The sequence below is a fragment of the Balaenoptera physalus genome (genome assembly GCF_965194825.1).
Source record: "Balaenoptera physalus genome assembly, chromosome: 20".
NCBI classification, from domain to species: domain Eukaryota; kingdom Metazoa; phylum Chordata; class Mammalia; order Artiodactyla; family Balaenopteridae; genus Balaenoptera; species Balaenoptera physalus.
Window position 1 is genome coordinate 48676336 of NC_138901.1, and position 22747 is coordinate 48699082.

The following is a 22747-nucleotide window of genomic DNA, read 5'->3' on the forward strand; positions in this document are numbered from 1 at the left end:
AAGCCCGCGCACAGCAACGAAGACCCAACACAGCCAAAAATAAAAATTAATTAATTTTTTTAAAAATTAAAAAAAAAAAACCTTGCTGTCCACAGGCTTCAGTAGAGACAACACTGGGTCCATGACACACAAAAAAGTAAAGCACCCTTGCTTTAGTTGCCAGGTGGTGGGGAAATGGAGGGTGGCTCTCAGGGGAGGGGCCAGCCTAGGGAGGAAGGCACTAGGGGCTTGGGACAGCAGCTCTTCACCAGCTGGAAGGGAAGCATCTCAATATTTTACAAAGGGTGTGGCAGTCCCCATGTGCACCCCGGCTCCAGCCCAGGTGGGTACGTGTGGTGGGTCTCCCTGTAGAATTGGGTTTTCCTGCTCAACCCAGTGGTGGGGTCCTCGTGACACCCCTAAGGAGTCAAAGCAAAAATATCTGGCTGACTTCAAAGAGACAGAATCTGAGGCCCCGATCTGGCAAGGTCCAGATCAGCCTTCAAGGTTAACAGCTCGTCTTCACCAGAGCCAGGACTAGCCCCACCCGGCCCTGTCTTCTTCCTCCTTCTACTGCCCAGGCATCCTCTGGGTTCCCAGGAAAAGTGCCAGGACCAAATGCACCCAGTTGCACCATTAGCAGTGGGACCAGAGCCAGAGGCATGAAGACTTAAAAGGAGGCAGGGTGCCAAGGCTTCTCCCAGCCAGGCCTCCTCCAGGCCCAGGGGACACAGACCTCTTCAGATGAGGGCCTCTTTGGTACATGCTCCAGGGATGAGGACCTCAGAACAGGGACCTCCCTATCCATCTGACGGTGGAAGTACAGCAGGCCCGATCCAGGACCCCAACCCGATTCGATTTAGCAGGTGCAGTGTGGACTGTTACCAGAGTGGTAGGGGAGGGTTTTCTTCCTGACACCTGTGTTGGCCTAAAAGTCCCTCTTGCTTGCTATACCTTCTCTGTAGACTTGTAACCCCCAAAACAACACTTCCAACTCCAACACTTGTATACCTGTACAGCCTCATCTGCAAACCAAAACCCCCTCCCATCCCACGCCCCTTCCTCACCTTTGTGACAGCTGACAGTTGCTGACCACTTACTTCTTGGTGAAATTCTTTCTTCCCTTAGTTTTAACACAGCCTGCTCCCAAACAGGCTCCTGCCCTCCCCTCTCCGGCTCTTCTTCCTGTCTCCATCACTGGTTCCTCTCCCTCTGCCCTGCTCTCAGATGCTCATTGGCCTTCTCTGGGGTTACACACGCCCACTCAGTGACCCTCCGTTGTGAGGGGCGGACTGTTAGCACTGAGTCTCCCATTAAGTGGAGCGCATTTGGCATTCCTGCCCCCTGTTCACTGAACACCAGTAGAGCCAGGTAGCCACACCATCATCCCAGCCACCACCACAAATGCTTGAAAATTTAGGACGACTTTGACAGGAAGAGATGAGGGAAGAGCATTTAGGCACAGTGAACGGCATAAAGCAAAGGTCTGGAGGCAAGATTTATCAGCTGCATTCAAGAAAGTGAATATTTACAATGTGAAAGACCTGTGGAGCCTTGTGGTTCAGGTGTTGGGGCTTCTCCTGAGGACGATGGTGGGCCACTGAGAAGGACTAAGCAGGAACGACCTGGCCAGATTATCTCTGGCAGCTGAGTGAAGGGTGGATTGCAAAGAATGAAGCTAATAATAGCCAATATATATTGAGTGCTAGGCCCAAGCCTGGGTGCTTTATGTGTTAACTTAGACTGCTCACAATCAATTCTGAGGATTATGCCCATTTTTCAGAAAATGCAGGCCCAGCGAGGTTAGCTTGCCCTGCCAACATTGCACAGCTATTAAGTGGCAGTGTCAGGATGCAAATCTAGGCAGTCTGGCTCCAGAGTCCACGTACTACCATAGTAGTGGCAGAGGGGTGTTGAGCAGTGTAACTGTAGGAATTCGAGTGAGAGGTGAAGGAACTGGAGAGAAGTAGATGAAGTTGAGATTTTTTAAGAGGTGAAATCTCCAGGACTGGTGACTGATTGGATGGAGCTGGAAACAGGGAGGAGTTGAGACTGAATCCCTTGTTTGTGGCCTGAATGCCGGGGTGAATAAGATTCTTCCAAGAATCCTCCCTAGGACCCTCCAAGCAGGACGACTCTTGCTCCCCTGTATGCCCAGTTCATCTTATTCTAGGGACAGGTATTTGTTCCCTGTGTCTCACTCATTTTAGAATCCCAGAGTTCAGCCCAGGTCCTGGCCCCCAGCAAGTGCTCCACAGAACCCAGTTGAATTCCAGCCCGTCTAGGCCTCTCAGGTTTAGATGAACTCCTCAGCCCAGAGAGGGAGAGGGAGGCCTAGCGCCACATGTATCCAAATTGGCACTTGGAACAGTAAGCTGTAAACCCTGCAGTAAACTCTCCACCTATCTCAGTTCCTGAATTTCCTCCATTAAGGAAATGAAGACCTCCTCTGGGTCTGGGGTAGGACTGGGGGTGGTGTTATATGCAGGGCAGCCAGGCCAGGGGGCCTCCCCAAGGCAGCTGAGGGCAAGATGGCTCCAGGCCCTAGCCTTCTCTCACTGATGGGGGCTAAAAGGACAACCTAATGGTCCTAGTGGCCTCTGGGGGTCAGGGAAGGTGGGGTAGAGGGCAAGGCCACCTCCCCAACACCTTCCCAGCCACCGTAGAGTTGGGGGCCCTTGTCCCAGCCTCTCTCTGTTCTTCAGGGCTGGCTACGACTTTTGGCCAAAGCTTCCCCTCTCAAGGCCTGGGTCTCCTTCCTTATCAAAGGAAAAACCCTTTCCAGCTGCAACACATACTAAATGCTGACTCTAGATGCCGGGTGTGGGGTCAGGCTACAGCGGGTTAGGAAACAGGAGGGCCCTGGGACCACATCACGGCCCCCTCAGCCACCACCACACGCACATGCTGGCCCACAACCAGAGAACAGAAAAGGAGAGTTTATTGAAAACTATATACAGTTGGTCCAGCCCCTACCCCAGGCTGCAATCTGGGCAGGTCCCTCCCACACCTCAGGTAGGATCTCAGCCCCTGATGGTAGAGGCCGGGGCTGCGGTCAGGGCCCAGACCCCCTTGGGAAGCTTGACTGCCAGACCCCACAAGGACCTTCCTCTGTGAATTTACAACTCTGGCCTGTCAGTGGTGGGCAGGGGACAGGGAATGGGTCCCTGCCCCGACCTAGTCAAAGCCTGGATAGGGGAACACTATTCTGAAACTTGGGCCCAAGAGGCCCAGCTCGGCTGTCCGGAAGTCCTGGCTACTCCTCCCACGGGAGGTCTTCCTGGCTATGGAGGCAAACAGCCCCCCACCACCCCACCCCACATGCCAGGCCCCATGGGCTGCACAGACTTGGACGGGGGACATCAGGCACCCTCCCTCCCAACACTGACTCAGGGTTCAGGGCTTCTGGAGCACTGCCCAGGCAGAAGACCTGGGGTTGAGAGGTGAGTGCTGGGGTGGTCACGGCTGCGGGCCCAGGACCCTCCTGGGGTAGGGGGTGGTTTGGGGGTCAGGGCGTCCCGCTGTAGGAATAGTCTGCTTTGTTGTGCATCACCAGCCGGTCATCCACGAAGTAGAAGCTGTCAGACTGTGTTTCATATGGGTGACGGATCATCTCGTTGACTGCAAGAGAGACCCAGCCAGTTGGGGCAAAGGTCAGAAGCCTGAGCCAGGCCACTGCAGGGGCTTCAGGACTAGGGGACGCGGACAAGCTGAACAAAGAGTTCCCCCAGCCTCTTTGAGCCTCAGTTTCCCTACAGGTGACACACGAATGGTGGCCAGACACAAGAGACCCAGGGAGGGAAGAAAGGGGCTCAGACCCACACTCCCCACAACTTGGTCTCTCTGAGTCCCCCTGCATCCCTCCCACAGGGCCCTGCCCACGCACTCAGCTCCTCAGAGAGAGGGGGGAAATCATAGATGTGCTCGCAGGTGTTCTTGCTGCTGGGGATGCAGAAGCCAAAGTGGAAGTCAAAGCTTTTGAGCAGCTGGTTGCGGAAGTAGTGCCTCTCAATCATGCGGAAGTTGTTGACAGGCTTGTCTCCCACTGTGAACTCCACGCTGAGTGAGAGAAGGGGGCGGGGCTGAGCTGGGACTCGGGAAGGACTCCCTACCACCCTCACCCGCACCTCAGCCCCCACCCCTAGCCCTCACCCGGGCCCAGTGACTCACGTGGCTCCCACCTGCCTCAGGCGGAGGAAGGCAGGCGTAAACTGGTAGCGGACAAAGCGCCCAGCATTGGGGTCCAGGTCCCGTGGGTTGATGGGCAACCGCTCTGTAATGCACCCCAGCTGGGGCTCAGTGGGCTTCAGGCTGGGGCCCATGCCCACCCGGGCTTTCACCCCAGGGCCCTCATCTGTCTGAATTTTTCAAAACTCCTCAGGAGATCCTGATGTATATTGAGGGTTCAGACCACTGGCTGAATGCTTCCAATTGCTTCCAACTGGTCAGCGGGTCACCAATTTCAACTGAGATTCCCTAAGCCGCAAGAGACAAAAAGACCTGGGGCCTCTGGGACTGCAGTTCCCAAGGGGGCCTGCAGGGGGCAGGCTGGCAGGGACTGAAGAGGCAGGATTGTCTTCCCAAGATGTCCAACCCCAGGAGCACATGGGAAGGAAAAGAAGAGGCCCAGCCCCAGGCAGAGGCCCCCCTGCCTGGTGTCTCCTGAGAAGGCCTGGGTGCAAATCCCAGCTCTGCTCTGACTCCTCTGTGGCCTGAGGAGTCCCTGGGCAGCCCATTTCACAGCCCTCGCCCACCTCCCTCTGTCGATGGCCCACCCAAGCCACTCACCTGAGGCTGGGGGCTTCTTGATTTCAAAGAGAACAGTGCCTGAATCCATGTCCCGAATCTTGAACCTGACGAAGTCAATCTTGTAGATATTCTCCTCAGGGGAGCACAGGTAGTCTAGGGGAGACGGGCGGCTGAGCAAGGAAGGGGCCTGCCCAGAAGCCCCTGCTGCCAACTCAGCTTTAGTGGAACCCCGAACTAGCTACCACCTTCCCTGCTCCCTAAGGTCACTGCCTTGCAGAGAGAGAGAATTGAGCCCCTACCCTGGGGGAGCCCCCATAGTGTGCGGGAGACATAGCTCTGCCATTGGGATCTAATGGGAGACAAATGGTTCCATCCTGGTAGCCTCTGGGGTCAGGGAGGGGCAGGGTGGAGAACAAGGCCACCTCCCCAACACTTTGCCGCCCACCCAGGGGTTGAGGGCCCTTATTCCAGCCTCTGCTTTGCCAGGACTGGCTCGGTGACGTTTAACCAAATGAGTCTCTAATCTGATGGGGAGCCCTTCCCCCGCCACCATGAGAGGGAAGATAGAGCCCTGCTTTTAGGAACCTCACTCTAACAGGGGTGACACAGCTCTACCTCAGGAGAGGATGCCCCCGCCCCCACCCCATAGCCACCCCTGGCACACATCTAGGTGTGTCAAACAAGGAGTTTCTCTGACCTGGGTAGTGCTGGGGCAAGCGAACAACCCCTTCCCTATCCCTCCTCACCCCCCACCCCGGCCCCTCCTCTCCCCATAAGAGGCTTACACAAACCCAGCTCCCATAAGCAGCTTAGCCAAAGCTCTGCTGACTCAAGCCCAGAGCCTGGAATATTGGGGGGGGCGGGAAGGGAGCCACCTTTGCTCCCATCCCTGTTGATCTTCAAGCAGGAGGTCTTAGCAAACAGAAGGAACCCCCTCAAAGGTCATCCATCCAGCCTTGATGCTGAGCCACCCCCAGAGAGAAGAGTACAGGCAAGGCCAGTAAGAGGGTGTGGCAGGTGCATCGGGGGTGTGCACGGGGTAAGGGGAGTCCTCAAGCCCAGAAGAGGAACCAGGAATAGTGGTGGGCCCTGCTTGAGGAAGCTTAGAAATAGCAGGGCCTGATCCAACCCTCACCACTCTTGCAGCAGCAACTGCAAGCACTCAAGGAGGCCCTGGCAGCGAATAGGAAGGAACACAGAGGTGCAGTGGGGGCTCTGGTGCTGTCAGCCTGCATAGCATCACATCCTCCCCGTAGAGGCCCGGAAATCACCCTCCAGGCCCCTAGACCACCTCTTATTCCTCTGGGGCAGGAAGAGGAAGTGAATGTAAAGTCATTCTCTCTCCCTCAAGCCTGGGGCAGCCCCCTCCAGGAAGCCCTCCTGGTAGCCACCTGGCACCTTGGGGTCCAGCAGGGACTACATAGGGCTTGTGGAGGGGTCTGAGCCCTGGCCTGCCCATCACAGCCCATGGTGGTGAGAGGAGAGGAGGAGGAATGGAAGTAGGTAACTCCTACCTCACCCTGTACACACCTTATTTTCACAGAAAGTAAGCACTAATCCAAAGATGTAGAAGGAAGGTGCGGGGCATAAGGAGAGGATGTGGCAGAACTGGGAACAGCATCCTAGTTGCCCAACTCCCAGCTCCCCATAAAGCCCTCCTTCTTCCCCCATTCTCTAACTTCTGGAGCCTCTCCTCTCATTTGAGAACAACTTGCAGTATGACCTCAGTCTTTTCTACCACAAACTCAACCTATCAACTCCTCTGTCCTTAGAGGAAGTGAGGAACAGGAGAGGCCCATGGCTCAGGACACCACCTCCACTCCCTCCCTCTGCTAGAGAAGGATGAGGCCTGGGACCCAGGGTCAGGTCAGATAAGGGGCAGACTGGCCGAGGGCTCAGAACACAACTGCTCCCTTCCCCTCAGCCACAAATAGCTTCCTAAGCTGGATTCAGGGCTGAGTAATCCAGGAACAAAAAACCTCAGACCTGTGAGATTAGGGTCAGAAGAGACCAGGCAGGGGTGTCAGTGGGGAGAGTCCTGGAGTCCTGTTCTCAACTTCTACAAAAGAAAGGGCTCCTGTGAAGACTCTTCCTCTGCTCATCTACAGCAGATGCCGCATCTCTAAGGGCTATAAATTTCCTCCAATTCAGAGACACACGGTTGTACATGGGTTGGAAGCCCCCATAGTTGCAAAATAACCTCTAAAGTTACCTAGGACCTGGACAAGTTAGACACCCTATAAGGAAGTTCTGCCCCAGAGCTAACCTGAATCCTAAATGCTGCTGTTGCCAATTACAGCCCAATTGGCACCAACATCGGACTGGCCCAGGCCCCCTCCCTCTACCAGTGCCTGCTTGGGTAAGGCAGCTCAGCGCTCTGGGGGCCTAGCCAAGAATGGTTGCTGCCTGGCTCAGAGAGACGGGAGATGCTGGTCCCCCGGGGACCCAGATGCACAGGCCTAGACCTGCCATCATGGCCTCCTCCACAGCTCTGTTTGGGAGCCCTGGGCTCTGCTGCTCCTGCAGCTCCAGAGCTCAGGTCCACTCCAGCATCTGCCCCTTACCCCCACAGGGGAGCCCCAAGAGTTGCTCTCTCAGAGGGAGCTGCGGCAGGGTTACTAATCAATGAGGCCAAGGTAGTAGGCCACTCCGAACGCCTTCTGTTCTTTGAGGCTCAGCCACTGCCTCTGCCATGAGACTTTCCAGCCCTTGTTCCCTGCCTATGGTGACCCCCTCCCCTGCCCTGAATGCCCAGTTGTCTGCCTCTAGGCAGCAGCCATGAGCAGTCCTGTGGGGTCCTCAGTACTATTGATAAAAGAGCCCTACTTACAGGGCATGCACCGCATGCCAGGCATGGTGCAAAATCAGAGGATTTATTTTCACAATAGCTCTGCAAGGTAGGTATCATTATCCCCGTTTTACAGATGAATATGCTCAGAGCGGTGAAGTTATTAGCCCAAGGTCACACAGTCAATTACATGGCAAAGCTGGAACTTCAACTTAGGCAGTCCAGCTCAGAAATTCAACCACAGTGGAGACCTGGCCTCCCAAAACAGGACAGGCCCTAGTCCAGGCTAAGGGTGGGCATTAACCCACTCCCTTGAGAGCGCCCAGAGCCAACCCACCGAAGCTTCCTCCTCAGGTCCTGTCCTAGGGAGGGGGATGGCCCCAGACTTCCTGGGGTGTCCAGGGTGAAGGCATTAATGGTCGGGGAGAACTGAGGGTTTTGATACCACCCTGGTAACTCAGCCTCCACCTAGCCTCCAGGGTGGAGGAGACTGAGGGTAGACTGCACTCAGCCCCCTTCCTCATTATTGCAGAGAAAATCTTCAAAGGGCTCTGAAGACTCTGTGGGGAAGGGGTCACAGTTGCAGGTGTTGCTCCACTTCCACCTGGGAAAGGGGGATGGACTCCTCAAAAAGGAAGGAGTGGGGTGGAAATAAATCTCTAAAGGGACAAGAGGGGCGCAGAGAGAGATCAAGGGAAGGGGGAACATGAGATCTCAGGCCTGGAGGCAGACGTGGAGGGGACTCTGGTGGGGGAGGGGAGGCGGGGGGAGGGCGGGAAAGGGGGCGGGGGCCCGGGCTCCGCGCGCCTCGAGGGCCCCCTCTCGTGCTTTCTCGCTCCCGCCCGCGGGTGGCGCTCCCTCGCGGGTGCTCACCGCCCGTGATCCGCTGCAGCCCCAGCACGTCCTCCGGCCCGATCGGCTGCTTCCTCTGCAGCGGCCCCGGCCTGGGCCCCGGGCCTGCCTCCGGCTCCGACTCGGACCCGGATTCGGATTCCGCCTGCAGCTCCGGCTTGGTCTCCAAGCTCCGGCCCGAGGCCCCTGGAGCGGGCTCCACCCCCGTCCCGGCCCCGCCGCCGCCCTTCTTCACCTTCATGGCCTCGCGGGGCCGCAGTTAGCTCGCTGCCGCGGCGGCTGCCTGCGCCGGCTGGAGCCGAGGGAAGGGGGAGCGTCCGCAGCCCCGCCCCCGGCCGGGCAGGGGCCCCAGGTACCGCCCCGCCCCCAGGGTGGGCCCGGTACTGGCCCCGCCCACCGCCCGCCCACCTGGGCTACTCACCCGGGGCAGGGAGGCGGCCCGCCCTGGGCTTCTTTCATTTTTTCGATAGGGATTTTAAGGGGTCTTGGCTACCTTCTCCTTCTTACTCGCTGTGCTCTAGCCACTCCCCCCCTCCCTCTGCCCCGCAAGCGAGTTCCCGCCTCAGGGTCTTTGCCTGGGATGCTCTTCCCCCAGATGGCCTCCTCTTGCCCTTCTGGTCTCAGCTCAAATGTCATCTGCTCAGAGACCCTCTCAAATACGCCCAGTCACCATCTGATCAGCCTGTTTTTTCTTTCTAATGCATTATCTGAAATTAGTTTCATTTGCTCACTGACTCCGCCTCCTAAAAGACCAGTTCGGTGAGAGTGGAGATCCTGTCTTTGTTCTCTATAATACCCAGCACCTACCTAGCACAGTGCCCCATGCAGCCTGTGCTCAATACAGTTGACCCTTGAACAACATGGGTTTGAAGTGCGTGGGACCACCTATCTGTGGATTTTTTTCAATAGAAAATACTACAGTACTACACGATGGGATGTTGGTTGAATCTCTGGATATGGAACTGCAGATCAACAGAGCCAAATATAAATTATACTCTGATTTTTGAATGCACAGAGGGTGGGCACCCCACCCCCGATGTTGTTCAAGCGTCAACTGTATGTTCTTTTTTTGAATTTATGAATCAGTTAGTATCTGAGGGCTTACACTGTTACAAGCTATTCTCTCCCAGACCCCCTGCTAGACAACCCAGGACATACCGAAGGACAACAGCCTACAATGTCCAGCCACCACAGGGCCCTCCAGGACATCGAGGCAAGAAGGGCACATGGCCAGGTGGAAGCAAAATGGACCAGTGAGCCCAGGAGGACAGACACCAGGAAACCATTACTTACATAGGAATGAAGAATGAAAGGTATGCTCATACTTCATATCATTCCAATTCACATTCAACCAATGTTTCTTGAGAGCCTAGAATATGCCAGACACTATCACATGCTCATCACATTTAATCCTCACAACCACCTTGTAGGGGAGGTATCATTAGTACTATTTAAACAAGTGAAAAACTGAGGCTCAGAGAGGATTAAGTGGCTTATTCAAAGCTCCCCAGATGATAAGTACAGAAGCAAGGGTTTGAATTCAGGCATGTTTAATCCCAAGTCCAGAACTTTCCCCGCTCACCACACTGCCTCTATGAAAGGGTGAAGGGAACCTCTGCCACACCCAGCATCAGGCTGCACCCAACAGGTGTAGCCAGCCAGGAGGGAGGGGAGTAAAGGAGAAGGTCCCAGAGGTGACAGGTGCTTGGCCCCTTCTATGAGAGCAGTGCTAGGGCTCTCCCTGAGGGGTTAGAGAGAAGCGTGGAGGGAAGGGCCCTAGAATCCAACCCAGGGCTTTCCCCTAATGCTCCCTCTCAGTGCAAGAGGACTGTGAGGAACAGGGCAGAAGCACAAGCTGCCCCTGCTCCAGAGGGAGATAGAAAAGGGCCTTCAAGTTCAGGCCAGGAAAGGAGGCCCAGATGATGTGTCTTTTGAGGATGGGGGGGTGGGGGGTGGGGGGATGAAGAGTGGGAGGGACCTGAGTCAGAAGAATGGGAAGGAGTGTTATACTTTGACTGCTGGAGTGGCAACAGAGCAGGCTGGAGACAAGTCATTTGTGGCAGGCCCCATTATGTGCCTCTCAATCTAACACCTCCCCTCCTGGCTGGAAAGGAAGGCTTCCTACTGTGATGCTGCCCTGCTCAGTCTATCTTCCCAGGCTTTTTCCAGGACTTGCGAGTCTCCAGGAAGATCCTGAACAGGGACAAGAGGATGGGCACAGCCATAGGCAGGAAGAGTGGGATGTAGATGGCAAACTTCTGGTCATCAGGGAAATAGAGGAGATGGAGGAGTGAGGGATCAAAAAAGGCACGCTCTGAGGATGTCACAGCTTCCTGGCTGGCAACGAAGGCAGAGGCCAGGTGCCCAGAGGCCAACTCCTCCGCTGCCTTCTGGACTGCAGCTACAGCCCTGTACACCTAGGAAGGGGGAAGGGGGTTACCAAAAAGTCCTAGGCATCGGTTGGTGGGGAGGGTGGGAGAGGGCCTCACTGTGTCTTCCGTCTACCAGGCAGGTTGCCTGGAGTTCGCCCAGGATATATGGAGGCCGGTATAAAAGGGCTAAGGGGTATCTTCTTAGTGCCTGCTTAACACCTCACACCCGCACTTAGACTCCTTACTGGGGAGCTGGCACTGACCTCTAGAGGAAGCCTGGGCACTCAAGGATGGCATGCCCACACATCCTCTGGACCTCAAATGGCTCTCTGGTTTCACCACACCCTGGGCCCTGCTGGCCACTCCAGGCCTAGGCCACAGAATCCGTCCCCTGCCTGCTTACCTCAGATGCCACATCGTCCTTGATGACAATGTTGCTGATCTTGCCCAGAAGCTGGGCCAGGGAAGTGAGAGTGGTGGTGGCTGTGGCCAGGTTCTCCACTGACCGAGCCCAGAGCAGCCGGTCCAGCTCCCAGCTCATTATCCCTTCACTCTTAGACCCTGAAAACAGGCATTTTGGAGGCATCTGGGGCTGAGCAATCCCAAAGAGCAGCCTGTAGGAACAGCAAAGAAGGTCAAAGGGGCAGAAGGTGGGAGAAGATGGTTAGGATTCCTGGAATAACTATTAGGATTTTCGATCTCACCCAGAACCACAGGGGTTGTAGGAAGTGCCTTAGCGTCTTAGGGGGTGAGCAGCAACACTAAGTAACACAGAGCCCCAAGCCCCACTTTAACCAGTGGTTTTTCACTTTTACCTGTTTCTATATTGTTTCTATATTGTTTCTATATTCTAAGATCTTGTGTGAAAAAAGGTTCCATGGCTAAAATATTTCTAATTAACACCAACTAGTTTAATCCCCTCACCCTGTCTACCCTCTCTTTGCACAAATGGGGCCCCTGAGCCTTAGTTAAGGGATGATCCAGGACCACCTCTGACAAGGCATTCGTGCTGTGCCTCTCTATTCCTGCACCATGGCAGACATTGCTAATCAATCAGAATCCTCTTTCCTGATGAGCCCAGACACAGCCTTAAAATACTCAACACAGGGCATCAGGAGGCCACTATCAATAGATCCATTCGCACAAGAATTAACAGCTATTTTCTTAAGCATCCCTAATCACAGCCTATGGACCTGACATTCATGAGCCTCTTTTTCCTAAAACACTTTTTGTCAACAACTAGTCTTTCTTAAGAGAAGGATGAAGTGATCCTTGGAAACCTTTCTTGGTTTCCTTGGGGCTCCAGGCACAGCCAAGGTATCCCTGCCAAGTGAGGGTTAACTGCAGTCAGCCCAGGAGACTGTGGTCAGTCTCAGTGGCCTCGCCCCCAAGTGGATCCCCCAGGACCTCACCGCAACTGAGCCAGGAACACCTCCGTCACCCGCACCATGTCCACCTTGACTCTCACCGGCAGCTCCGAGCCATTGTAGGCTTTGGGGTCCACATTGTATACCTGCAGGGGGAAATAAGGGTGCCTCAACGTCACGCCAGGACCGTGCACAGCTCTGCCCTAGACACTCTGGAGGCCATGAGAGGAAAGGAAGACATACTCTGTGCTCTTTAAAAATTACAAACCTAATATTTTTGGAATACCTGCTATTAGGAGCTTTATATAAATTATCTCCTCTACTCCCTCAAAAATCTTGTTAAAGAAATATTTTTTATTCCATTTTACAGTTCCTACCCATGAGAAACTCCAATCTAACAGGGGAGACAACATTCCCAACCTTGTTAAGACTCCCACAAACAGGGCCAAGATCTAAGTTATACACAGAATAGTCCTAAGTCAGCGCAAACTGCAAGTGCAAAAGGGTCCTACTACATAAACACTGATGGAAATAAGAAGCAGTGGGGCTGGTGCGGGGTGGGGGGGCACACGAGCTCACAGCACCTCACCACCACCCCCCAACCCAGGCTGGGCCACAGAGGACACCAGAGGAACAACAGAAGGAACAGTCTCAAGGAACATCCCTGACGTTTGGGCTCTGGGGTCTCCGTGGTGCGACCATACCATAATGCCACCCCAGCGGGGACTGTGGAAGGCGTTGGTGGCCACTGGAGCCCCATCCTTGTCCTGAATGTACAGGGGTGAGTGGGCAAGCTCAGGAACATACAGTAGAAAGTTGAGCACAGGGTAAAGGGAGGCAGCGCTGGATCCTGTGGCACAAAGAGAAGGGGAGTCAGCACACCAAACACGTTGGGTCTAGATCTTAGGTCCAGGTAAGCCTCTAACTTGCTGGTCACTCACTCTGGGCCTCATTTTCCCCAACTGATAATCACTAGGATATCCTCCAGGCCTGGGTTTCTGTGGTAAAGAACCTCAGCATTCTCCCGAGATGTGCCACATACATGAAGTGCAGCCCTCAGCCTCAAACTGCCCCCAAATCGCCTCTCCTCCAACAGCCTCCCACCTTTTTCGGCAGTGCCATAAAGCAGTCCCTTGGACCTTGTAGGAAAGAAGGGAGGGAAGGAGGGCAGAAGGGAGGGAAGGAGGGAAGAAGGGAGGGAGGGAGGGAGGAAAGAAGGGAGAGAGGAGGAATTCACCAAGGCCTCGTGTGCTGCCCCACCGATACCCCTTGGTCCACACTGGCCTAACCCTGGTGCCTAAAATTCCACAACTAGTGATATACTCCCTTTGGTTTGCGTCTATTACAGTTCTACTGTACTGTACTACCTACTTTTCTGAGGTACCAGCGCCAAAATGAAAAACTGGAACCCCAGCTTCAAGGTTCCTCAGCCTCAATCAGCAGAACTGTCAATTCAAATTCTGCCTTCATGTACTTCTGCTGTTGTCTTTCCTACACATGTGGCCATATTTTTCCTGGATGGTTTGCAGGGAGGGAGATGCAGCCTATCCATTTGTTTATAAAAAGTGCTGGGAATGTTTAATCAATGCTTTTGGATGTGACAGTGTGGAGATGGAGATGTCAACACACTATCGTGAAAAAGGAGCCTAAATGCCCAGCACCTCCTCAACGCCCTTGGACCAACCCGACCTGGGAGCCATCGCTATATACAACCCGCCTCCCACCCCAGGCTGAGCCTTCAGGGTCCTTCCCCGGCCTGGCAGAAAGACCCTCATCGTCAGGAGCTCACCCAGCCGGGACTCCACTGGGTTGATGACATGGGGGAGGCTGTGTGCGGCCAAATAATAGCTGGAGGAAGCTGGGTCAAAGCGGGGGTTTACCCCCAACACTGCGTAGTAAAGGATCTGTAGAGCAAAGAGGGAGCATGCTATTTGTCTACTGAGCTATATTCCAATTTGTCCCCCCAAAAGATTTGAGGTGCCTTAAAAAGATAACCATTAGGCAGGGCAAAATAGAAGAGACAAAAATCAAGGCCGAGAGAAGACAGGAGTAGGGAAAAAAATAACAAAGGTAAGGGTAAAGTTGACACACTAAATCCAGGTTTTGAACACCACATTATTTTACCAGGCTTTCTCACAGCCTAAACAAAGAATAGCATAATTCAGTGTCCACAAGATCAAATCAAATCAGTTATTCAGAAGTAATTTCTCCCACTACCAAGACCTGATAAAAATTTCTCCCACCTTTTCCCTAAAAGGACACTGTGTAATTCAGAAGACTACATTCATCACATCTTTATTGTTACTACATTAACGTATTTCAGGAAGTTTTTTTGTTTGTTTTTTAATAAATTTTTAGGATGGCACAACTGGTGAATACAGTTCCAGAGGGAGCCATAAGGAAGTTACTTTTTTAACAAGCATTGACAAAACTCCCCAAGCTGGACACCAAGGAGGGAAAGTAGACCCCAGAACCATATACATACACAGGAATTTCCTGGCAAATCAGCAAGCTCAAAGAGCTGGAAGAACAGACTACACCTGTAAATGCCAAATATGGAGGGACTTGGAAAAGGATGGTGCAGCCGGGAAAAGGGCTCCTCACCTGAGAGTCCACAGAGAAGTTGCCCACAGCCCTGAGGGCATTCAGGAAGGGCTGCACGTAGCGCTGGACAGCCCCCTCGATGTCCCAGTGGACGTCATGGGACTTGGGGTCAGGGTTGAGTAAACTGAAGGTGATTTCATAGCCTATAAAAACAGGAGTCAGGGAAGCCAGAGGCATCTGTGGATCAAAGGCAGCCTGTACCCCTGGCTAAGCTGAACTTGGTTCTCCTCTGAAATGGGGCTGGTTGCCATCATGGATGCAAAGGGAGGATAAAACTGGGATGAGGAACACTGAGTGCTTTAAGAAAAAGATGAAACCACAGAAGAAAGGAGTGAAGCGTTTGCATGCAAAGTCCCCTCCTGCCCCACTGTCTCCACATAATTCACTTCCCTCTCCCTTCCCGTGGCACAGCCCGGTCACCCTACCCAAGCTGGACTTGAGAGGCCGCCTCTTATCAGAGCTCCACTTGTCCTCTGGGAGGTGGTCAGCCAAGGCTGCAGCAAGCACGTCCTCAGTCAAAGACATGGCCTGGGCTACTTGGATTACACGGCGGCCAATGATGTTAAAGGCCTCCCGATGCATTATCCCCCGCACAACTGCCATCCTCTTGGGCCCAATGTAGCTCATCATGTCCTATGAGGGGCAAGCAAGGGACAGAATGCCCACGGCTCAGGGAAGAAAGCAGAAGAGCACTCTGGCTCCTGTCTTTGAGAATCTGGCCTTTTGCCACCGACCAACAGGCCTGCACCTCTCTCTAGATTCATTGCGAACTATTATGTCAACATTTCTGAGCTATGGGTATATATGAGTGTTTTCATTCATTTCAGTTCCCTTCTTCTTCCCAGTTGACAAAGGTGCAGGCAACAGCTATATCTTCATGGGCTGGAAACTAAGAGACGGCATGCTGAGCAAGAATGAACAAACAACTGGAAAGTTTGATATAAGTAAATGGCAAATGGCAAAGAGGCAAGTACAAGAATTTTCACAGCAGCATTATTTGTAATAGGATAAAACTGGAGACAATCCAAATGCCTGTCAGCAACAAAATGGATAAATTGTGATATGTTTATACAATGAAACATTAGACAGAATTTTAAATGAATGCATTAGATTCAACTAGACATATTATCATAGATGATTCAAATATAAAGGTCAAGCAAAATGAAAACTGGAGAACATGCGCTGCATTACGGCATTTATATAAAGTTCAAAAATATATAAAATTAAACATATTGTTTATAGAGATATATGTGATAAAACTTGAAAGAAAAATATGAAAATGATACATACAAACTATGGTCACCTTTGGCTGCAAGGGAATGGGATATAATCATGGAGATGCACAGGGCTGCATTATAGTTTGTAAGCTGGGGGTGGGTACATGGATGTTTATTAAAATTTTCCTTCATCTTTTTGAAATAATTAAATATTTCATGATAAATTAAAAAATAAAATGGTAGCTGGTACAGCTCCCACCAAGCCTTTTGTTCAGAAACTGAAAAGGTCAATGTATTGCTCATATTATCATCACAGCCCATTCAAACCAGCTTCTTTAACCCTATTGATTTTTTTTCCACTTTAAATTGGAACTTTAGGACTTCCCTGGTAGTGAACTAGTTAAGAATCCGCCTGCTGATGCAGGGAACATGGGTTCGAGCCCGGGTCCGGGAAGATCCCACGTGCCGCAGAGCAACTAAGCCCGTGTGCCACAACTACTGAGCCTGCGCTCTAGAGTCCGTGCTCCGCAACAAGAGAAGCCACTGCAATGAGAAGCCCGCACACCTCAACGAAGAGTAGCCCCCACTCACCGCAACTAGAGAAAGCCCATGCACAGCTACGAAGACCCAATGCAGCCAAAATAAATAAATAAATAAATTTATTTAAAAAAAAAAAAAAGGAACTTTAACCACATACAAGCCTTGGATTTAGAAAGACCCAGAGTCAATGAAAACAATCCCTATTTGCATTCTTTTTAAAAAATACTTGAGGAGAGTTTTCTGTAGCAAACGGAAGGAATGGGCAGCAATACTGCAAGGAGGAGACTTAGGAGAGGACAAGCTGAAGGGAGAAGGCATGTCCGCAGCCTCTCTGCTCACCCTACCTGAGGGAGAAGTGAGGAGTGTTCAGAGATCACGTACACTGTCAGGGAGCCCTCTGCTTGCTCCGATGGCTCAGCAAACATGGTTTCTGCCTCTGGGGTCAAGAACAGGTGGTGTACCAGGAGCGAAAACACCATCCTCTCTCCCTCTGGCTCCCACACGGTGCCTAACCCATCACTCCACCTCCCGCTCACACCCAGCTGACACTGTGGCCAGGCTTGGCCCTTGGTGGCCCAGGCTGAGACACAAGGTCTACATTAGTAGGTAAAAGGAGGAAAACCATATGATCATTTCAACAGATGTCTCAAAATAAACTCAGTGAACATTCTTGATAAAAATAAGATGCACACTTAATGACAAAACACTATAGTTCCATTAAAATTAGCACGAAAACAAGGATGCCTGCTATCTCCTCTATTATTCAGCACTGTTCTTCCTGAAGTTCCTGACCAATGCAGTAAGTGAAAAAAGAGAAACATGAATATTTGAAAGAAAGGTATCTCATTCCCAGCTTTCCCAGAGAGATTTTGGAGTTAAGACAAGTTATGGAGGGAGTTCCCTGGTGGCCTAGTGGTTAGGATTCCGGGCTTTCACTGCCGTGGCCCAGGTTCAATCCCTGGTCAGGGAACTGAGATCCTTGCAGGACGCACGGCACAGGCACAAAAAAAAAAAAAAAAAAGGACAAAATATGGAAATTACACACTTAGAGATCAGAAGGAAAAAGAGGGCCTCCTGTTAAAATGATCACCCCTCCTAGTACCTTGCATGCCGCCCAATGACAGGGCCTCCTCCTCATGATGCAAAGCCCTCCGATAGGCCTTCTGGAAACGGCATTTGATTTTCAATTTGTCTTAGAGAAAAGAAAGAAGCATGATGAGAAAAGGAAGTGTCAGACTCTGCCCGCCCTTCCAGCCCTAATGCTGTCCAGTGTCCGAGGAGAGCAAGATGATTGTTTGCAGAGAAATACCAAGAAGCAACAGCCAATTCTAATGATTTCTGCATGGATGATATAAACACATGACACTCCACCTCTTCCACCTGCCCAGCTCTTGCCTCTCGCTGTGCACCTTCAACCTGAAGTACCCTTCCCACAGGGAAATCTATTACAATATTCATTACATTAGTAGGTAAAAGGAGGAAAACCACATGATCATTTCAATAGATGTCTCAAAATAAACTCAGTGAACATTCTTGATAAAAATAAGATGCACACTTAATGACAAAACACTATAGTTCCATTAAAATTAGCACGAAAACAAGGATGCCTGCTATCTCCTCTATTATTCAGCACTGTTCTTCCTGAAGTTCCCGACCAATGCAGTAAGTGAAAAAAGAGAAACATGAATATTTGAAAGAAAGAGACAAAATGGCCACTTTTTGAAGTAGTATAATTATTTTCAAAGGGAATCAAAGAGAACCAACTAAAAAACTATTATAAGAAAATGCAAGAATGGGTAGCTTTCTAATAAATACCAGCAATATCCAATTAAAAAAGCAATTATTTTTAAAAATCCCAATTGCAGTAACAATAAAGAATATAAAAATATCCAGGAATACATGTACAAAACTGTAAGAAAAAAAAAACACAGGACTTTACTCAATGACATAAAAGAAGATCTGAATAAAATGGAAACACATACAAGGCTCCTAGATGGAAAAACTTCTCCTAGATGGAAAAACTAAATATTCTCAGGATGTCAATTCTCTCCAAGTTAATCTAAACATGTAAGGCAATTCCAAAGGGATTTTTTTCGCCACCTGGAACTTGACAAGCTGAACCCAAAATTTATTGGGAAAGTTCTTCTTTATAGAATTCCAGAAGAATGCAGAAGAAATGGCAGAATTTAAAAATTGCCATTTTGTAACCTAATGAACAGATACTAAATCATCAGGTGAAAGGTTGACAGAGAACTAAAATACAGAAATCAAGCTGACAATATCTGAGCTAAATAATCATCTTTGTATCACCCAAAGTGAAACAACCAGGCCACTACATGATATATAGCATGATATACACCAACTGAAAGTATTCTTGCCTAAAAAACTGAACATGGGTAGTGTATATATGTCCACGTCACTCTCTCACTTCATCCCAGCTTACCCTTCCCCCTCCCCATGTCCTCAAGTCCATTCTCTACGTCTGCGTCTTTATTCCTGTCCTGCCCCTAGGTTCTTCAGAACCACTTTTTTTTTTTTTAGATTCCATATATATGTGCTGGCATCCACTATTTGTTTTTCTCTTCTGACTTACTTCAGTCTGTATGACAGACTCTAGGTCCATTCACCTCACTACAAATAACTCAATTTCGTTTCTTTTTATGGCTGAGTAATATTCCATTGTATATATGTGCCTATATACACTACCAAATGTAAAATAGATAGCTAGTGGGCAGCAGCTGCATAGCACAGGGAGATCAGCTCGGTGCTTTGTGACCACCTAGAGGGGTGGGATAGGGAGGGTGGGAGGGAGATGCAAGTGGGAGGGGATATGGGGATATATGTATACATATAGCTGATTCACTTTGTTATACAGCAGAAACTAACACAACATTGTAAAGCAATTATACTCCAATAAAGATGTTAAAAAAAAAAAAAAAAACCTGAACCTGGGGACTTCCCTGGCAGTCCAGTGGTTGGGACTCTGTGCTTCCACTGCAGGGGGCACGGGTTCGATCCCTGGTCGGGGAACTAAGATCCTTCATGCCATGAAGTGCGGCCAAAAAATAAATTTAGGACTTCCCTGGTGGCGCAGTGCTTAAGAATCCGCCTGCCAATTCAGGGGACACGGGTTCGAGCCCTGGTCCGGGAGGATCCCACATGCTGCAGAGCAACTAAGCCCGTGCGCCACAACTACTGAGCCTGCGCTCTAGAGCCCTCGAGCCACAACTACTGAGCCAATGCGCTGCAACTACTGAGCCCGCGTGCTGCAACTACTGAAGCCTGCGTACCTAGAACCCGTGCTCCGCAAAAAGAGAAGCCACCGCAATGAGAAGCCCTTGCACCACAACAAAGAGTAGCCCCCACTCGCTGCAACTAGAGAAAGACCGTGCGCAGCAATGAAGACCCAACGCAGCCAAATTATAAATTAAATAAATAAAATTTTTAAAATTTAAAAAAAAAACTGATTTTAAGCAAACCTCTAGATCTAACTACCAGTTTATAAGAAATATGGATACTAGAGAAATAAGTTAAATGAAACCAGGAGGAAGAAATCTGCCAAATCCAGAATGTGAGATGTTCTATCAAACAAATGACCTGGTTTCTCCAACAAATCAATGAAAACAAGTATATTGGGATGGGGCAGGGAGAGCTGGTATATAATAAAAGAGACAAGAGACTTAAAATGCGGATCATAATGTTAGGATTAAATGAGGCAACACGTGTAAAGTGTTTCACTGAGTTTCTGGCATATAATGAACAACTAATATTAGCTATCATTATTACTAACTAGTGTTATCCCTCCCTCTCCTCCTCATTTAACTTGAATTCCTACACATCCTTTAAAAACCTGGCTTAAGGGCTTCCCTGGTGGTGCAGTGGTTAAGAATCTGCCTGCCAATGCAAGGGACACGGGTTCGAGCCCTGGTCTGGGAAGATCCCACATACCGCGGAGCGACTAAGCCCGTGCGCCACAACTACTGAGCCTGCGCGTCTGGAGCCTGTGCTCCGCAACGGGAGAGGCCGCGACGGTGAGAGGCCCGCGCACCGCGATGAAGAGTGGCCCCCGCTCGCCGCAACTGGAGAAAGCCCTCGCACAGAAATGAAGGCCCAACACAGCCAAAAATAAATGTAAATAAATAAATAAAATTTAAAAAAAATCCGGCTTAAAAATTACAGCCCTCAAAACCTTCTCTACCTTTCTTTCCTCCAGTTATAGTCTCTTTCTTACGTACAATCTCTGTTTCTTATATACTTATACACTTCTGTGATTTCTTTGTCTCTCTCTCCTACCTATGAATTTCTTGAAACCAATATCAATATCCTATTCATCCCCAAATTCCTGATACCTACGTGCCTAACACTCCGTAAAGTATTTAACGTTAAACTGAATTAAGGCCTGTATGTAAGTCCAAATTGATTCCAAACCCTGTGTTCATTCCACTACATCCCACATCCTCCCCTATCCCGTAATGAGCATCACCTACTTCTGATCAGGTAGCACAACTGTTTCATGAATAAAACTGCCCCTTTAATGGTGAATACTGAATTTAAAGCTGCTTTTTTTCTTAGCAAACACACTGTTCATTCAAAGTGGCCTTTTAATAAGTTTGCAATCACCTTTACGGGATACCCATGATTCTCCTATCCAACCTATCTGCGGACTGAACTCAGACCAGAAAGGCAGCCCTGATCAGGAACTCACACTTCAGAGGGATCTCTCTCTCATGCACAACGGTGAAGGGCAGCTTTTCCTGGTCGTCCAATGGCACTGATTCCTGGGTAAACACGACAGTGACCGGCACCATGAGCCGGAGCTGCGGGAAGAAGCATCAGGGCCACCAGTGAGTCTCCATCTTGCCGGTGGGCTGTCCCCTGGTCCTCCACCACTGAGGTCTTACCTGCAGGGAATTCAGCCCACTGATCTGGGAGTAAGGCAATGGGGCCCGGTAGGTCTCCGTGGTCTTCCACCAGAGCGGCAGCCCCAGCACGATGACCACCGCGGCGAAGAAGAGGGCGGCGCGCTTGCCTCGAACCACCTCTGGGGACACGGGGGGATCCACTGAGGCGCCGCCAGAGGTGGGCTCGGGTGCCGGCCCCACCCCCGACGCGGAGGAGCCCCGGCAACCTGTACTCAACCTCTCAGCCCGCATTCAAAGGGATTCCCCGGCGAGGGGCCCGGACCCTAGTCTGAAGGGATCCTGCCTGAGACGAACCCCGAACCCCCATCCGCCGGACCTCTGGCACAACACAGTCCCCACCCCCGCATTCCTCCCTCGCAATCCGCGAGCCGCAGCCCCCTCCCGAATGCCACCGCACCTAGGTCTGTAGCTGCGGCCCCGGGGGCCGCCATACTCGCTTCCAACCGCTCTTGCCGCCGAGGGGAGGAGCTGCGTAGGCCTCCCCCAATCGGAAACCCGCAAGGAGTGGGCGTGCCCACGGCAGCGATCGCGACCAATCACGAGGGGCGCTCCAGACGAAAACCGACGAAGGGTGGGCGGGGTGCGCAGGGAGCTTCTCCCGGAGCTTGAAAGGACTCTGCCCTGGCGATTGAGTAGCTGTGCGGGTTTCGGTTTTGCTGGGAGACACTCTCTGCTTCCTTGTGGAACCCACGCCTAGCCCAGGGAATAAGAGCGCAAACTCTGCAGTTGTTAATTACTAGCCGGGAGACCACGGGAAGCTCTTAAGTCTCAGTGTTCTCATCTGAAAAATGGAGATACTTGACTAAAATGAGGTCATTCATGGAAAGAGCACACGGAAAGTCGCTTATCACGATCATTGTTTATCATCCCTATTGTAGAGCTCCTCTTCCGGAGGAGCAAACTAATAGTACCTTTTTAGGATATTTAGCTCATTTAATATTTTAAAAATTCATTTGAATTCATTTACAACTTGTTAAAGTCTGAATACCTCACTTAAAATTCTTGAAAATTCATGAGCACAGAATTCTGGATGATCCTGATCACTTGGGTTCAAATCCCAGCTTCACCACTTTACCTGAGTGAGCTTGAGAAGTTAATTAACCTCTCTGTGCTTGTTTCCTCATATTAAAATAGGGATAGCAGGGAATTCCCTGGCGGTCCAATGGTTAGGACTCTGCAGGCGGCGTGGGTTCGATTCGGGGACCTAAGATCCCGCATGCCACGTGACGTGGCCAAGAAAAATAAAATTGTTTTAATAAATAAATAAATAAAATAGGGATAGCAATAGTATCTACTTTATGTAGAATTGTTGTAGTAAATGAGTTAACACCTGTAAAGTGATTAGAATGGGGCCTGG

General features: G+C 50.9%; 1 protein-coding gene across 11 annotated transcripts; it reads right to left on the reverse strand.

Moving 5' to 3' along the window:
- Positions 1–2903: 2903 nt before the first annotated feature.
- On the reverse strand, positions 2904–21902 carry LOC309650874 (GPI transamidase component PIG-S). Of its 11 annotated transcripts, XM_082442803.1 has the most exons (16): positions 21788–21902; positions 21370–21509; positions 21174–21285; positions 17571–17660; positions 16813–16904; positions 15137–15344; positions 14712–14854; positions 13897–14011; positions 12812–12957; positions 12153–12253; positions 11144–11354; positions 9662–9737; positions 4768–4881; positions 4150–4252; positions 3866–4038; positions 2904–3600 (listed from the first exon to the last, which is right to left on the reverse strand). In XM_082442803.1, the coding sequence occupies exons 1-16, from the start codon at positions 21819–21821 to the stop codon at positions 3488–3490; spliced, it is 1971 nt and encodes a 656-aa protein (XP_082298929.1). In that variant the 5' UTR covers positions 21822–21902; the 3' UTR covers positions 2904–3487. The 11 variants fall into 11 exon arrangements, 7 of the variants coding, with proteins under 7 accessions (XP_082298929.1, XP_082298932.1, XP_082298935.1 ...); XR_014257796.1 differs by lacking the exon at positions 4150–4252; XR_014257797.1 differs by lacking the exons at positions 2904–3600; positions 4150–4252 and adding an exon at positions 8390–8660 and having other exon boundaries at positions 3940–4038.
- Between the last annotated feature and the right edge of the window lie 845 nt (positions 21903–22747).

Bases quoted from the DNA above. Each gene is read 5' to 3' on its own strand.
- LOC309650874 (XM_082442803.1), bottom strand. From the start codon at position 21,821: ATGGCGGCCCCCGGGGCCGCAGCTACAGACCTAG. The intron at 21,510-21,787 runs GTGCGGTGGCAT...CCGTGTCCCCAG, and splicing joins GGCCGCAGCTACAGACCTAG to AGGTGGTTCGAGGCAAGCGC. The intron at 12,958-13,896 runs GTGAGCTCCTGA...TTTGTGCCACAG, and splicing joins CCCAGTGGAGTCCCGGCTGG to GATCCAGCGCTGCCTCCCTT.